This window comes from Poecilia formosa, unplaced genomic scaffold, assembly GCF_000485575.1.
Source record: "Poecilia formosa unplaced genomic scaffold, Poecilia_formosa-5.1.2 Scaffold354, whole genome shotgun sequence".
Taxonomy (NCBI): Eukaryota; Metazoa; Chordata; class Actinopteri; order Cyprinodontiformes; family Poeciliidae; genus Poecilia; species Poecilia formosa.
In genome coordinates, this window is record NW_006800293.1 from 12,216 (window position 1) to 28,205 (window position 15,990).

The window sequence follows — 15,990 nt, forward strand, 5'->3', positions numbered from 1 at the left end:
CATCATTATGGTGTGGGATACTTCTCTTCATAGACACTGGGAAAACTGGTCAGTGTTAAAGGAATGATGCATAGAGAAACACAGAGGACAACCATGAAAGAAAATCTCTTGGAGGATGCTAAAGAGTTTCCAGGGTGGAGGTTTGACTTCCAGCAAAGCAACCCTCAACTAAAGGTTTAATTAAAAAAAAAAAAACATTTTTTATTACGATGACCCAGTCAAAGAGAGAGCAAAATCTAAGAATCAGGTAAAACTTGAAAATCTATTCAATCCTAAAGCTGGTAGAGGTTTCTCAAAAGACCTTCTGTCATATATATAATCTTATTTGACAATGAAACACTTTAGATTTTTGTACCACATAACATCACAGTACAATTTTCATGATTTAAATGTAAGGATGTAAAAAGAGTTTGAGAAAAAATTTTATTTCCCCACAGCTTTAAGTAAATAATTGATTTGTATTCATCTTGAATTCCTCTTACAGGTCCTCCTCTAGTATGTTATAATAATTTGACATCATGTCAAATTATTTTAATATCACATAATGCTTCATAGCTTCTTATAAAGCCCAATTCTGCCTCATGAAATGTTATGAAAGAGCAAAAATGTCATCATGCTGTCCCACATGAAGAAAAATGACCAAGATGACAAAAATGGATGGATAAACTTACCAGTGGTTAGGAGAAATCACCGCTGCTCATCTTTTTTGCTTTGACCAGGGAACAAAAGGGACTCCAAACAGGCTTAAACTCTATAGTGGTATCTCTGGAAGCAAACACAGAAAGGACAGAGAACGGCTAAGGTCAGGCAAACAAGAGTTAACGTGGTGAAACTCTGACTATTTCTACTTTTCCCACAAGAAACGGAGTCATTTCTTTTATCCTCACAGATCTCTGTGCTGCATCTCTAAGAAGTGTCTGGCGTCGTCTTGGGTTTAGACCCTTCTTCTTTTGGCAACTGCAAATTCTTGAAAAACTGGCGAGTGAGAAAATGCCACTCAATGATGGTGATGGTTATGTTTGCGAAGAGAATGAACCAGGAGACCGGGTGCATGCCATAGTAAAAGACAGGAGCCATGAGCAGAGGTGAGGCGACGACGGGGAGGTCAGACAGAACCGGCGGCCGACAGGCTATTAGGGGCTACTAGGAGAGCAACGCTGTGTGTGTGTGTCTTTATCAAGGTGTTCTTCAGTAATCCCTGACAGGATTTGGTTGGCATAAACTCATAGTCACCAGCTTTTCTTCGAGTCATCAACTGACAGAATAGAGTGGTTCGTTTCAGGCCACCCTAACAAAACACTACCAATAAGAAAGACGACAAGGGAAGAAGACTCAATAAAATTACCTGTAAGGAAGATTCCTGGTACATAATGAAAAGACAACTTTCCCAAGGTACAAAAAAAGCTGAAATCAGAACGAATTTGTCTCCACAGAAAGCGCTACAAGCGCAGACTAGTTCTAAGCAAAAACAGCAGCCAGTCACTCAGTCGGGTGCATCCATGCTGCGGCGCTCAGGCTGGGGTCACTATCTTCTTGGGCTTGTCCTCTGGCTCTACCATCCACTTTAGGTAAGCGTCACCCAGGATGAAGGCCCAGTAAAAGACGGTCAGAGATGTGTTTACGGTCATGATGCCGATGATCAGAGGATGTATCATGGTGGCAGACTGGGCAACACCTACAAAAGAAACGGTGTCAAATCAGATGAAAAAAAGTGTGTCTGGTGTGTGGGCACAGAGTTGACTGTGTTTAATCGCCTCGCCGCCTGCTTCTACTCTCTTCCTGAACTCTCCACCCTTCTATACTCTCTAAGTTTCTGTGGCAACAGCAGCCTAATCCTCTTCAGCAGCTTTGTTGCAGAAGATAAGGTTGCTTTGAATGCATCCTTGCAGTCTAAATGCCGCTCATCTGTCAGAAGGTGTTGCATAATGAATACTTATTCTTCACAATGAACCCCTAAAGAGGGTGGAAGCCAATATTTATTGAAGGAAAAGTGAGTGAATGTGTTTCAGATTACACTGCGACCGACACACAGGAATAATCTTGGTTCTGGACATTATGTTCTCCGTCCGATATAATCCACAATTTAATCAAGACTGGAAACATCAGACGCAGGAGTTCTTAATCATACACCAAGCAGGACAGATGGATCCTTGACTGAACCGCAGGGACCACTGGAGATAAGACAACATGTGCAGATGGACCTCCTCCACATGTTCGCCTACAATCCACCAGCTGTGTGGCGTTCGAGAGCAAAACCAAAGAAATGGAGGTCAGCGTATTAAAAAGAAAAAACACACCAACAGATAGGCAATTCTCACAAAGCCACACAGTTCTGTGTTTAACCCCGCTAAGTAACAGCGAGAACACTCTGCTGGTAAGTGCAAACATGAATTGCATTCTCTAATTGCTGTCTTTGTATTGGTTTTGTGTCTAGCTGGACATTAAATATTTCCCAAGTGTTTGCATGGTGCACCAATTATCAGACTTGTTGTCTCATTTTCTTCAAGTCACCGTCTTGATTAGTGACCCAGTCGTATCTTGTTGTTGAGAGACGCGAATGTTTCTCACAAGCACCTAAGCACCCAAGACTAAAAAGCCTTACCTTATTATGAAAATAATATATGTAGCATTATATGATCAGGTTTTTATTCAAATAAACCGCCCAAACCAAACATATATAAATTATTTTTTAAAAATCTTATCAAATTGGGTCAATTTAATAATTACAGAAGGGAATCCAATTAAATAAAGAACATTAAATGAAGTGAATATGTCCTATACCACTGACTTTCCTTTAAAAGAAATGCTAAAGCTAGCATTGCTCATTGCCTAGCTACAAAAAATATTGCTCATTTCACTATGAAAAGTACAGAAGAGGATTAGGACCATTGAAAAAAATAATAATTCTGATCTTAATCTCAGAATTCTGGAAAAAAGTCAAAATTCTGACTTTTATTTTTCAGAATTCTGAGATTACAGTCAGAATTTTTTTTTTTTTCAGTGGCCCTCATCCTTTTCTGTAGAATAGTGGTGCCATTTATTGAGTAGCAGATGGCTGAATAGAGATTCACCAATAGGGGGCAGTGTGTGCAAACGTCCCACTGACCTGCTGTCAAAATGACAAAAAATAATAATAAAAAAAAAATTATAAAATGCTTTAATCTTTGTATCTGTATCTTCTAATATCTGTTTAAAAAATTTTATTAAGGAAATTTTAGAGGTTAAAAAAAATAAAAATCATAATTGATAAAAATCACAAAGATTATTTGACTAAATAGAAAACATGGCGCACGCTGAAGTTTGCGGCAGACAGAGGGAGACAAAAGAAATGCTCCTCTGTTTTACATGTAGATATGATAAACATGCCAGAGGATCCAAGCTAAATGATGAAATGCGGATGCAATAATAAACCACAGCGTAATAATTGGTTAGTTTCTATTTAAAGCGACATCACCACCATCCGCCCCCCCCATCCCTCTGCTCTGACCGAGCCTGCGAGAGGCAGCAGCGCGCTGGGAGGCCCTTCTCCTCTCTGACAGGCGCCAGAGGAAGAGGAGTCCTCAGCTGAACTTTGAAACGTACAACCTGATAGTTGGCGTGTTGGAGCAACACCATTGCTTCATCACAGATCAAAAGGTAACGAGTGACACTCCTTTAAAGCTTCTACTTCCCATCTGCCACACTGGAGAGGGCTCCGGGCCTTGGTCATGCCTCTTTACGCCTCCAGTGAGCACCTTTAGGCTGGGAACGCTTCTGTCTGAGGCGTGGGTTTAAAACAAACAAACAAACAAACAAAAAAAACACCTGGAGCTTGAAGAACACGGCTACAGAGATGAAGCCACCGGTGGAGGTCAGCGTCTTTCTGCTCTCTCTGTTGGGTCCTGGAGTTTTATTCGCAATGAATCAGATCCCTGCGTTTCAGGAGTAAGTTCACCATCATTTAACCTGTCTCCAGTCTGCAGGTGCCTCTCTCATTTTTTCCCCCCTCAGCAATTTAGGTCAAAAAGGGAAACTCAAACGACACAGAGGTCGACATATTTCACTTGTTTATTTCTGATCTGATCATTTTTGATGAATACGGCTTGCAGATATAATTAAATCTCCAGAAAGAAATCATGTAGAAAGGTCATGCTGTGACCACCACAAACTGCTGACTTGACGGTATAGCCCAGCAGACAGGCATTCAGACAAGCTTCAGTGAGGGTAATGGAAAAAGGAAAGCATGACTAATATTAGTGGAAAGTTAGGTGGAAGAAAAAAGGCTGAAAGCAACATAGATAACAGCAGCCTTTGGCAGATTTGTGGTTTAAAAGCCTGACGTTGGATTTGCAACGCATGGACAACTGCTTTGGTGAAATAACTGTGAAGGTTCATTTTGGGCGCAGTAATTTACTGTAAGTTATAATCACGTAGAAATTCAGTTTTATTTGTGAATTAAAAGGATGAAACACCTTGGCAAATTCAGAGCAACTCATTCTTTTCATTCTTTCTTTTTTACATTTCTATGCAGTTTCAGGTTGGTCAGTGCATCTAAAGTCAGATGGCACAAAATCAAAAATGCAAGTGGTTCATTTTGTTACCCGATGCATTTTGGCTGCAGGAAGCAATAAGCTGAACATGAAACCAGATTTATTTTTTATCAGACATTCATGCTCTTTTGCTTTAACTTAGATAAATTGTGGACTTCACCAGATAAATCGTTGCTCCCTTTTGTCACCACAGACCTCTTCCTATCCTGGGAATGGGAATGTTTGTCCTGGGATCCGTTCTTCTTTTGCTCATCCTCACAGTGCGACACAAAACAAAAGTGGACCCTTTGTTCTACGGTGCAGACTCATTGCTTATTAATGCTAATGTGCAGAATAAATAAGTATTTCATTGGTTTCCTCTGCATTTGTAGTTTTTGCAGAGTTTACGTTTGGCGGCATGGTGGGTTTGACCAACGCTTTAGAGCAGGACGGGTTCATCTCCGGCTTTATGGACTTCTACCTAAGGATGGTAAAGTGACCAAACTCAGATTTATACAATTAATCTTTTCTTTTAAAAGCAAACAAACACAACAAAGAGGTATTTTTGAAATCTTTTCTCTCCAGGGTGAGCCTCATCTCGCCACCTCCTATGCTGTGATGATGTCTTACTGGGAGGTTGTTCACCTCATCCTGTTGCTCACAGTCATTCACCGCATGTTTTCAGGGTGAGCTGCTGCACCAGAACCGCCCCAGATGGTTCACTGTGTGTTTCCCCCTGATGGACTCTGTGGTTTCTTTGACAGTAAGCCCTACCGAAGCCTGGGTCTGCTGTGGGCTGGGTCCTCCATCGCCAATCAGATTGTCCTTATTCCAGGGGTGGTAATTGGTGAGAAATGCTAACATTTAACTCCTCTGACTGGTCTGAATGTCTCTCCATGCAGATTAATTATTATTTTTTTTTGCTTCTTGGTTTTTGCAGGTAAGTATGGGTCCAACATCCGGCCAGCGTTTTGGAGGAATGCCCCTTTCTTCCTGGTGTCTTTTTGGGCAGCATCGCGGCTCTTTCGCAGACCCAGAGAGATGCCAGTCGTCACAGCAGACAAGGTACAGTTCTATCTCAACTCTAAGGATCGGATTGATTTGTTTTATTTATCTAGACAGGCTTTCATTAATGATACGAAATCTCTATTTTATGATTTAGAAGCTTCTAATTTTTTCTTCAACATTTCAAAATGATGAGTTTTCAAAACGACCTGCCTAAAAATATTTGTGATTAACTAGCTTAATGTCTGTCATATGTAAGATTTTTTTTAAATGGATATATTTTTGAAAAAACTAGGTAAATTGAGATATTTCATTAATCTGAGTTTTTTTAATCTATGTTCCAAAAAAATAATATTTAACATTGATTATTAATGCAGAGTTTGAGTAGTGGGAAGAACTTAAGATTTATTGCAGGTTTATCTTCTTTAATTTTACTCTAATATTAGAGAAAGTAAAAGGTTCCAGCTTGGCTGATTAGACCTTCAAATAAGGTTATTATAGTTAAATAAAATGTTGATTTAAAGACTAAAATTTTGTCTCGGGAAGTAAATTTGACATAAAAGAAAACATCAGAATCAGCTTAATTCAAGGAATTTTATTTTAAGTCAACATAAGCAAACATGATGATGCTAATAAAATGTTAACATTTATTCATGTCCTCTTTACTTCTACAAACAAATTCACTGTCCAATAAGAGTCAATTTGAACCAGACTGGCTTTTCTAATTCTTTATTAAGCTGGAAAACAGAAGCATAAATAAATTGTGATTTATGTAACAAATTGTGATTTATGTAACAGGGCAGTCGCTGCGTTTGTTGGTGTTCAATCACAGTGTTGGATTATTGCATGTACGCTAATAAGCCAGTAGCTACATTAAGTTCTCTTGTTTCTTCTGATCAGGTTGCTGCAGAGCAGAAGAAAGGTCTGCTGTCTCGACCTGCCGACCTGCTCCTGTCACTCCTCTTGCTGGGGGCCGTGGCTTTCTTTGTGTTCAGAGGCTTTGTGAGTAACCCAGCACAGGCCCGACTCCTTCTGCAGACTCACAAGGTCACAGGTTTGAGTTCCTGTTTGCCCTGCTGTTTTGCTCCAGGTGGTGTTGGACTGTCCTCTGGACGCGTGCTTTACCTACATCTACCAGTATGAGCCGTACCTCAAGGACCCAGTGGGCTTCTCCAGGATTATGGTCAGTCCAGAAACTTAAAAGTGATCAAAATGATCCTGCGACTGAGATCGGACGCATGCATCCTGTTCACAAACTGCATCTCATCTCATTTTTGACAGATGCTGGTGTATTTTTTCTACGCTGTGCCCCTGGTGATCGTTCTTCTCTACGGTCTGAACACACCTGGATGCAGCTGGATGTTGGACTGGACCGTCTTCTTTGCTGGAGCCATGGCTCAGGTACAGAGCACCGCGAAACAAGTTTTACTGGGATTTTATGTGACGGATCAAAGCAAAGCAGCGGACAGTTGTGAAATTAAAATGACAAATACTGCTATTTGTTGTAAGCCATGTAGGAGACACAGTCAAATAAGAAAAGTAAAGGCGAGAAAGTATTGAGCTGAGGGGGAAGGGTCCTTTTTTTATTTTTTACCCCCAGCTAGTCAGAGTTAATGGGAAGACACATGGAGCGACTATAGAGGCGACATGGACAAAGACACCAAGCATGCCGCCAGACCTCCTACAACATGTTTTAAATAGCTGAGAAACTGTGGCAACAATGGAAATATGATGTTTACAGAAACTCTCCAACCTTTTCAATTGAACTAGAGCTTTTTTTTAATAAGAAGAATGGATTGAAAATTTATGTAAAGCTGGTCGACGTGTATCCTAGAAAACGTGCAACTGTGATTGTAGCAAAAAGGTTTAGGTGTCATTTTCCTTCCATGTCGCCATTACGTCCTAATTTAATACATTTTGTGCCTTAAAGACAAATGTAGGAAATGGATACTTTTCCATTTAGGTGCTGTAACTGTGTTTTTATTTTTGTTGCCGTTAATGTTTCCCTGCCCCCTGACGACCTCTTCCTCCCCCCACCCCAGACTCAGTGGTGTCATATCGGAGCATCTCTGCACTCCCGTACTCCCTTCACGTACCGAGCCCCGGCAGACAAAAGATGGCCGGTTATCGCCCTCAATGTGCTGCTCGCCGCTGTGCCCGCTCTGCTGGCCCTCCGCTGCCGCGCCAACCCGGCTTTTCTCATGAAGCCTGTTCCCAAGGGACAGAGCAACGACGACAAGAAGAAAAACTAGGACCGCACGCCTGCCACCGGATGTCCAAGAAAATAGTTCACGTGTTGAAAAGGCGAACGCTTTCAGGGGAGTGCACAAACTGAAAGAAGCAGCTCTCTTTATTTCTCCCCCGTAATCTTAAAGCCCAGAGGAGATTTAGAAACTTTGCTCTCTGGGTCAACTTTTCCAAATCGGCCATCTCACACGGCACTCCCTCTGTGGACTGTTGGACCCTGATAAAGACGCGCCGCTGATGGAGGTGAAGGACTGCGATCAGATCAGCTTTCAGGTGACTCGTACAGATACCCGGTTGCAAAAGTTAGATAACGAATCTTGACCTAACGGTTTACTTAAATGTGTCTGTATATCCCAACTAAAGTTCTATTTATTTCTGCTTTTTTTTTTACTGTTGTGAAAATGTTCAGATTTGACCCTTTTTAAAAACAAGACATTTATCGATCTTCCATCAAACACCAGGGTGTGTCCTCATTTTCTTGTCTAAATAGTCCAAAAATGATCTCACTGCAGGTCAGAGTTCACGTTTTTGACCTTTTACTTAGTAAGTTAAACAGTTCAATAACCAGATTTACTACTTTCTGCTGTACCTGTCTGTGCATCTCAGTGTTTCATGTTGTTGTGGTTTATTTTGTACAATAAAGAAAAAAAGTACCACAGAACTGTGAATACTTTTTGCATTGATGAGCAGGAACATTGATATTCTCCCCTTGTGCCTCTAGAAAACCGTATATAAAAACTTAAAATGACTCGGGCTTTTATAGATTTAACAATACCGTTTCAGCAGCTGTCGATATTGTCCCCAAGCAGAGACGTATTCAGCGCTGTGCAGAGTGCACTGCTGCAGTTATCAGCCCGATAAGGGGTGAACCCTGGATGTAGGTGAGCTGTTGCATGTGGTTCACATTCAGAAAAAAAAAAAAAATCCCACTGGTCAGGAGTCCATATGCCTTAATCGGTGAGCCAAAATGTAGGTTACACGTGTTGAATTCAATGTGAAAATGGAATTAATCAAATATGTGTCAAGCAAAGTGTGACTTTTTTTTTGTTCTTTTCTTAAACGATCTTGTTTGTAGAAATGTGGAAAGTTGAGGACTGATTTTTGCGATCAAATCAAAAGTGTAGCAGTTGAAAGTGGAGACTGTTTGGCTGTTAAAACTATAAACTGGGTCAAAGTTCACAGCTTCACAACACGACTGGCAGGATTTCTCATTCAACATTCATGGCTTCATTATGAAAGTTTCAGTTCCAGAGCTGCTTTTATTTTAGCTAATTTACATGCGTTTTTAAAGACTAAGCACACAAGAAAATAAACTGCATAAAATGGCTGCAGAAGACTTTCAATACCATCATCTTACTAGGGATGTTGTTTATCTCTAGTCCTTTGCAGCACAGTTGCATTTATTTTTACATGGAAAACCATTTTAAAACCAGCCTATTTTTCTTCTCCTTCTACTTTCTGTTGATTCATCAGATAAAATTCAAATAAAGTTCGCCTAAGTATATTTTGTTGGTCTCAGTTTAAAGAAAAAGCATAAAGTTTTGCTTTTCCTTTTGTTCACTTTATTAAGAATGAAATACAACAGCAAGACAAAAAGTCATTGGAACACCAAAAAAGTAGATGACTGATCCAATATCAAAGGGACTAAAGAGAAAAAATAGTGACATTCTACTCATCAGGTACACACAGCCGTGCAAATTTTCAAGATGTTTAGCAAATCCGATACAATCAAGTGTTTAGCTCAAGCTTTTTCCTTCTCCCACCCACACGATCCGCTGTATGTCTGTGGGACACATCCATAAGATCATTCAGAAGGAGTTGATTTGAACAAAGTCCAGCAGTGGATCAGCTAATAACACAGAACATATTTACAAACCGGAGATTAGAGAAAAATCAAAGGATTTGCTACTAACTGGTATAGAAAAATGGTGTTACACAGACTTCCTGGAGCGTAAGTACAAAAAAAAGCGTTTTCACTAGCAGATCATCCGTAATAAATAGTAACATTACACAAACGGCACGTATTAGAAAAAGCATGTCAGTAAGAATAAAACAGAGCAGCTATTAAAAGAGCTCAATGAAGAAAAAAAGAAAGAAAAAAGCAACAGCTCACAGCAAAAAACACAAACAGCTCAGGGTTACAGAGGAACGCACGCTAGCTTGCGTCGTAGCCGTCTGTGGGAACAGAACACTGGGACGAGTTAATTTTCACGCAGACCGGGGGTTTTCAACTCCAGTCCTCAAGAGACGGCATCCTGCAGCTTTTAGACGAGTCCCTCGTCCAACAGACCTCAAGCAAACCACTGAATCACTTCCTCGGTATTCAGTCAACTCCTGCTAATTGTTTGAAACAGAGACGCTTCTAAAAGTTGCAGAACTTTACACGAGTTGGAGACCCCTGATGTGGAACAAAAGATTGAAATTTGATTTTTATTTTTTTTTAAATGAGACATTTCTCTAGTTTTCCATCTGACATGCATACACTCACACACATTTACACACTGATGTCTATCCGACAGAAAGGGGACGGGGGTCGTCGTTAATTAGGATGAGACGTTAGAAAGGTATTTTCACAGCCCAGTTAAAAGAAGCATCAAAACAACCAAACTCAGAGATGGGACAGTGGAGGTTAGCTGCATGTTAGAGACGACCTTATTTATCAAAAGTAGTAAAAGCTAAGCCGAGAGCAAGGGGAGAAGCAGGGACATGGGAACTACTCTCTTCCTGTATGGGCCATGGTTAGCACCTAGGCATTGCGGATGTTGTATTATTTGATTCAGTAGTAGCTTTGAGCGTCCTCTCGGGGTTTGTGGCCTTCTCCTCCGTGTCTCCTGTTCCTGCGGTGTTCACGGTGCTGGTTGTGATGGTGGCGTCTGTACCGGTGCGAATGCCGAGCTGGAGGGAAAAACCGTCAATGTCAATTTTCTTTGAACAAAACGAAACCGAATGACCACAAGGAGAAAAAAATGAAATAAAAATCTTTTTTCATACTATGAAACCACAAACTCAGACATGACAACCTCAGGTGTGTTAGTTAGCACAGCAGCTAATAAAAGTAGCAGCATTTCAGAAAACAGAAAAATACAGCCATACATTAAACTAAGACAGAGTTACCTCTGTTTTAGGAAGTACTTGGCTTTGGTTTTGGGATTATTTAATAGGAAGTGGCAGGTTTCAAGAACCAGATAAGCTCTGAAAAGTTCCAAAAAGTGCCTGGAAAGTCCCCCAATATGTACCTGATAAGTTCCAGAAAGTACCCAATAGTTTCTAGAAAGTGCCATGTATACCTTCCTGAAAGCGACTAACAATATCCCTAGAAAACAGCCTTTCAGATCAGTTTAAGTTGCTGGAAAGTATCTGGGGAAAATAGCCGGTAAGTTCTAGGATGCAGATGATAAGCTGCTGGAAAGTTTCACAGGGGTTAACCTTTGAGTTCCTAAAAAGCTCTAGAAAGTATCTGGGAAGTTCCAGCAGTAACACAGTGTTCCCTCTGAGACCACAGAGTCAAACTCACACTTTGTGCAGATGATCCTGGGTCGCTCCCAGCTGCCGTCGGCCCGGCAGCGAGAAGTCGGGATGTGGCGTTGGTAGAAGCCCTCGGAGCATTGGTAGCGCACCACAGAGTGGATGTCGTAGTGTGACCTCCGCCGGCCAACCAAATGAGCGTTCTCCACTGCTGGCGGGGTCCCACACAACACTGCCAAAAATATTTCAAATCACAGAAATTAACAGGAAATAGCTGAGTAGATATCCTTTATCCACGGTTTCTTTTTTTTAATGTCGGAGGAAAACATTTTAAAGTCGCTCTAATGAGGCAGTACATACACGCTGCCACTAGATGGCAGTCGTGTTGATGAATCAAGCTCAACTAAAATCAAAGGGAGGTTCTGAGTATCTCTACAGAGGACTGATCTATGAGATCACAGACAAACAAACAAACACCCCATCCTTGTGTTTCCTCACTCCTTTAACCCCTCATAACTTTACTTCATGTCTTGAATGTTCTTCCGTTGCTTCCTACAGGCTCTGTCTGCATTCACAGTAACAATGGTTCGGTCCCAAACCGTGAGGATGAACACTAAGGCAAACTGGTGAAAAACTCCCTAAAAGACATTTAGATGATATTTATGAACCTGGCAATAACCGCAACATCATTTCTGGAGCTGGAGTGAGCATAAACGGGGCCGAAGGGGAGAAAGATTGAGATTTATATCACTTTCTCTCAAAAAATCAATATGGGTTTGGGCAGAACTGCAACTTCACTTAAGTGTGTGTTTGTCATCAATTTTTCTGAGTCTTTTAGGGGATGAGACAGTGTCAGTAAGGTGAAGCTTTAAAGTTTGGGTCAAGCGAATGAGAATTTTTACCGAAGTAGGAACAACATGAACAGAGAACAAAAGCTGGTGATGAGCACTGATGACTAAGAGGAGGCCAGCTGGTCACACACACACACAATCACCCATGTGGTGTTTTTCCCCATGAATAATGCATTTTACACAGTGAGGGAACTTTACTGATTTATTTACTGTGAAATTACGAACATTGTCTTCTGAAGTTACAAACACAGGGAAGGCTTTACCAGGTGATGTGATTCTGCAGGTGATTGCTCCCTACCTGTGCCTTTCTTGCAGATGTAGGGCAGATTGTAGTTGCAGGGCACGTCGTTCCACTTGCCGTCCTCATGGGCAATGGTCACCACACAGTCCTCGCCGCCTGCAAAGAAATTATCTGGCTGGCTTTCCCTCCAGTTCTCATAAACCTGCGTAACGACAAACGGCAACCGTCAATATTTGCTTTCAAGAATGGACCATTAAAGGTAGTACATGCACCCTTTTTAGGGCTTCATTTAGCATAAATACCAATTAGTTGGTTCGAAGCCGTTTGCTTGTTGGCGAAGGATGAAGGTGAAAGTGGATTTCTACTGTCTTAAAACGACAAGAGTCTTCAAAAGGTCGAGGCGATTTCATGAGAATATTGTTTGAGGAGCTTTTAAACTGCAGCTGTTAGCTTCAACTAATCTATGTGTATAAAATGAAGATGCCAAGAGAGTTACCTAATGAGACTAATAAATCATAATGTATCAGAATCTCATTTCAAATTTCCTGAATTATCATTTTAAGAATGTTAATGACGCAGAAGAATAATTATGAGGTTTAGCAAACAAATAAGAACAAGTTGGAATTTTAATTCGATGTCAGAGTATGCTACTCTGAAAAAGTGTTTCCACTCTTATTGTACCATGAATCAACTGTGATCAACCAAATTTTTTTTCTTTTAGTTTTTTTTTTACCTTTATATTGATCCATAAATCACCTAAACAGAGCCTGACTCACAACATGAAGTAGGCTTAAAGTTTTTTTTAAAAAAAGTTACACATCATGCCCGGATCTAAATAAAATTAAAAACATTTCTGAAAAATTCGGCAAAACTCTTTGTGCTCTTTTACATCTAACTACTTCCACATGCTTCCAAACGCCGTTCAAACGTTCAAATATACTCGCATCATTCAACTACTTCCTTTCATTCCAGCTTTTTCATATCTTTTACCGATTTCATAAAATCCCTTTGCTTTTTGCTCACATTACACTCAGCTCCATCGTTCAGGGTTCTGGTAAAATTGAAGAAACAACTTGAAGTTGTTTGAAAATCCTTTTTTGAAGGAGATATTAAGGCAGAACCAGAACTTGCTTGGACTAAAGCAGCTATGCCTTGGGGAAACTCTCATGGTGCGTTCACACAAAACGTCTTTTGAACATCAGGTACGTCTGGTTTACATTCAAATCTACGTGGAGGCGCGTTTCGAGAGTCTAGCGCAATGTGTACCGTTTGACGCATCGAGCGCGTCTAACGTAGATGTTGAATGTAAACCAGATGCGCCTGACGCTCTGATGGTGCGTTTGGTGTGAACGCACCATCAGAATGAGCTGGAGAATGTTGTAAGGCCAGTTTTTGTTTAACACTAATAGATAGATGACTGTGTATTAACCATGTATTATCCAAATTTTCGGCATTAATATTTCCACCAAGCAGGAATTAGTGCTGTTCGCATATCTTAAAAGCTGTTATTTGTGCGGTGTGTGTGTGTCGTAGCTGACCAGATCGTTGCCGTCTGTCCACTGGAAGTCCTCCTCCACTGTGCGATCATTCAGACCGATCCAGGCGTTGTCATGACCCAGACCTAAAAACAAGCAAGCAGTGTGAGGAAAAGCTTCGTTTAATTACCCCAACTAGCTGATTGTAACAGCTTTTTTTCCTGTTTTGTGGGACTTGCTTAGTTTTACTGCCTTTGTCTTTGTTTTCTCCTGCATTAGACTCTTAGAAGATGGTGGTTTTAATGTCCTGCTTCAATTTTAGGCACCTATTTGTTTTATTTTAAGTTATTGTGGTTCTGAGTAAAAAGCACAGCTGTAATTTCTTTTGATTCTCTCTCTCTCTCCGTTTTGTGTTACGTTTTTTGTTGTGTCACACATACCGTTAATGAACTCCTGCTCGGCGACAGAAAGGACGCCGCTGAGATGGGCGCTGTGCTCTCTGCAGTCCTTCTCTGCATCCTCCCAGGTGTGTCTGTGGCTGAAGTACCTGTGAGAAAACGGCGAGTTAATCTACGTTTAGCACAAATTCAGGTTTAAATGGTTATTTGTGAGCAGATAATGGACAATGTGTAAACGTGTGAGCAATACAAATGGATGATATCAGATTTTTATTTTTTTTTTCCCCCCCAACGTTGCAACCTCATCCGCTCTCATACCTGTAGCAGTGGCCGTGAAACTTCCTCCAGCCGTGCTCGCAGCCTTCAACGTCTGAACGGAGCGAGAGAGAAATGAGAAGTAAAACTAATCTCCTCCTCAAAATTGCAGTTAAAACGCAAGAAGTCCAGATAATCATTAGATGAAAAGCCTGTGGAGGACGCGAGGAAGGAGGAGTGTTCTGTCTCATTTGGCAAATAAAGACTAAAGTATACGACTGTGGCATCTGGAGAAGTTAAATACTTGAACCGTAATTATATGTGCCTACTTTCCATTCACAGCACATGCGGCCCCTCTCCCTGCACTATTGGTATTCATTAATAACACCAAGGCCTGTGCATTCATTTACAACCGCAAAGCTCAGATATTCATTAATTCTCATTAAGCTGGTGCAGATGCACGCAGAGAGGCTCCCACCTGGAGCCGGATGTGACTGGAGCCAGAGGCGAGGAGTCACTACGTCTGTGTGTTGGAGTGTATTGTGATGAGTGTGAATTGTTTTGTTTTGTGCTCATGTCAATGTTTCAGTTTATGTGACTGAAACATACTGAAACATGCCTCACGCTATATAGCATTGGTTTCTGAATTTTAATTTATATTTATGATATATACACTTTTTACATTTAAATTTTATTTTAAATTTTTAAAATAATAAAAAAAATATATTTAACATTTAAACATTTATTTTTTTTTAAATTGCTTAAAAAAAACTTTTTCCGTTTCAACCACAAACTTCAATGTGTTTTATTTGTATTTTATAAGATAGTGCTGCATAAATTTGTGCACAATTGTGAATTAGGGGTAAATCTTAACGCTTTTGTTCAATTTAGGTCTGACTGGACCGTTCTAACAAACCAGTCCTGTTTTTACTGGTTTGGACTCGTCGGTTTCAGATAAACATTCAATCAGTGACTCTAATCTTACTCTTCCAAAGCGTCAGATTTTATGCATGCACCATAACATTTTGTTGACAGAAACTCCTACTTGAGTTGTGGATTTCTGACTTCTTGGTCGTTTATATCTCTCCTTTCGTAGCCTGTCGTTCTGGCTGCACGGCCACCTTTTGACAGGTTGCTGCCATTAAAAACTCCATTTCCCGACAGTGGACTGAATAGAGCTCTTGGGATGCTACTTCACAGCCTCACCTTGCTTTATAATTTTCCATAATCGTATCTCTGACCTGTCTGCTGTGATGTTTGGTCTTCATGATGCTGTTTGTTCATTAATATTCTCTAGCAAACCTCTGAGGCCTTCACAAAGCAGATGTCTCTACAGTGAGATTAAATTACACTCAGGGCCACTGTGCTGACTAATTGGGTCATACCTGAAGGCAATTGGTTGTACTGGATTTCATTTAGACTAAAATGGGCTGTTGAATACTAATGGATGTCACATCTTTCATGCAAGTCGCTGTAAAATAAATGAAATAAAAGGATTTGCTAAATCTTTCCAGTTTACAGTTTTAGGCTAAATTGTGTTGCTTT

The 15,990-nt window shown here is 40.6% G+C and overlaps 2 protein-coding genes across 5 annotated transcripts in view; one reads left to right on the forward strand and one right to left on the reverse strand.

Annotated features, from left to right (window-relative positions):
- Window positions 1-3,295: 3,295 nt before the first annotated feature.
- tm6sf2a (transmembrane 6 superfamily member 2a) lies at window positions 3,296-9,850 on the forward strand. Of its 2 annotated transcripts, none has more exons than XM_007574482.2 (10): window positions 3,296-3,924; window positions 4,723-4,826; window positions 4,901-4,998; window positions 5,094-5,194; window positions 5,273-5,355; window positions 5,449-5,573; window positions 6,414-6,515; window positions 6,604-6,696; window positions 6,795-6,914; window positions 7,556-9,850. In XM_007574482.2, exons 1-10 carry the CDS (start codon window positions 3,833-3,835, stop codon window positions 7,763-7,765), a joined length of 1,128 nt encoding a protein of 375 aa, XP_007574544.1. In that variant the 5' UTR covers window positions 3,296-3,832; the 3' UTR covers window positions 7,766-9,850. The 2 variants fall into 2 exon arrangements, with proteins under 2 accessions (XP_007574544.1, XP_007574545.1); XM_007574483.2 differs by having other exon boundaries at window positions 3,297-3,636.
- A 343-nt stretch (window positions 9,851-10,193) lies between these two features.
- The window catches only part of LOC103153533 (neurocan core protein-like), a 45,143-nt gene continuing 39,346 nt past the window's right edge, over window positions 10,194-15,990 (reverse strand). For all 3 annotated transcript variants that reach the window (XM_007574480.2, XM_007574479.2, XM_016662016.1), the window contains exons 15-20: window positions 14,509-14,560; window positions 14,233-14,339; window positions 13,856-13,938; window positions 12,375-12,519; window positions 11,275-11,457; window positions 10,194-10,655 (exon numbers count right to left, since the gene is read on the reverse strand). In XM_007574480.2, coding sequence (XP_007574542.1) covers window positions 10,537-10,655; window positions 11,275-11,457; window positions 12,375-12,519; window positions 13,856-13,938; window positions 14,233-14,339; window positions 14,509-14,560 — 689 coding nt within the window. In that variant the 3' untranslated portion in view covers window positions 10,194-10,536. The remainder of the gene's footprint in view (window positions 10,656-11,274; window positions 11,458-12,374; window positions 12,520-13,855; window positions 13,939-14,232; window positions 14,340-14,508; window positions 14,561-15,990) is intronic.

Coding starts and splice junctions, on each gene's coding strand:
- tm6sf2a (XM_007574482.2), top strand. CDS start 3,833: ATGAAGCCACCGGTGGAGGTCAGCGTCTTTCTGCTCTCTCTGTTGGGT. Junction 5,195..5,272: donor ATTCACCGCATGTTTTCAGG/GTGAGCTGCTGC, acceptor TTTCTTTGACAG/TAAGCCCTACCGAAGCCTGG. Junction 6,516..6,603: donor TCTTTGTGTTCAGAGGCTTT/GTGAGTAACCCA, acceptor GTTTTGCTCCAG/GTGGTGTTGGACTGTCCTCT.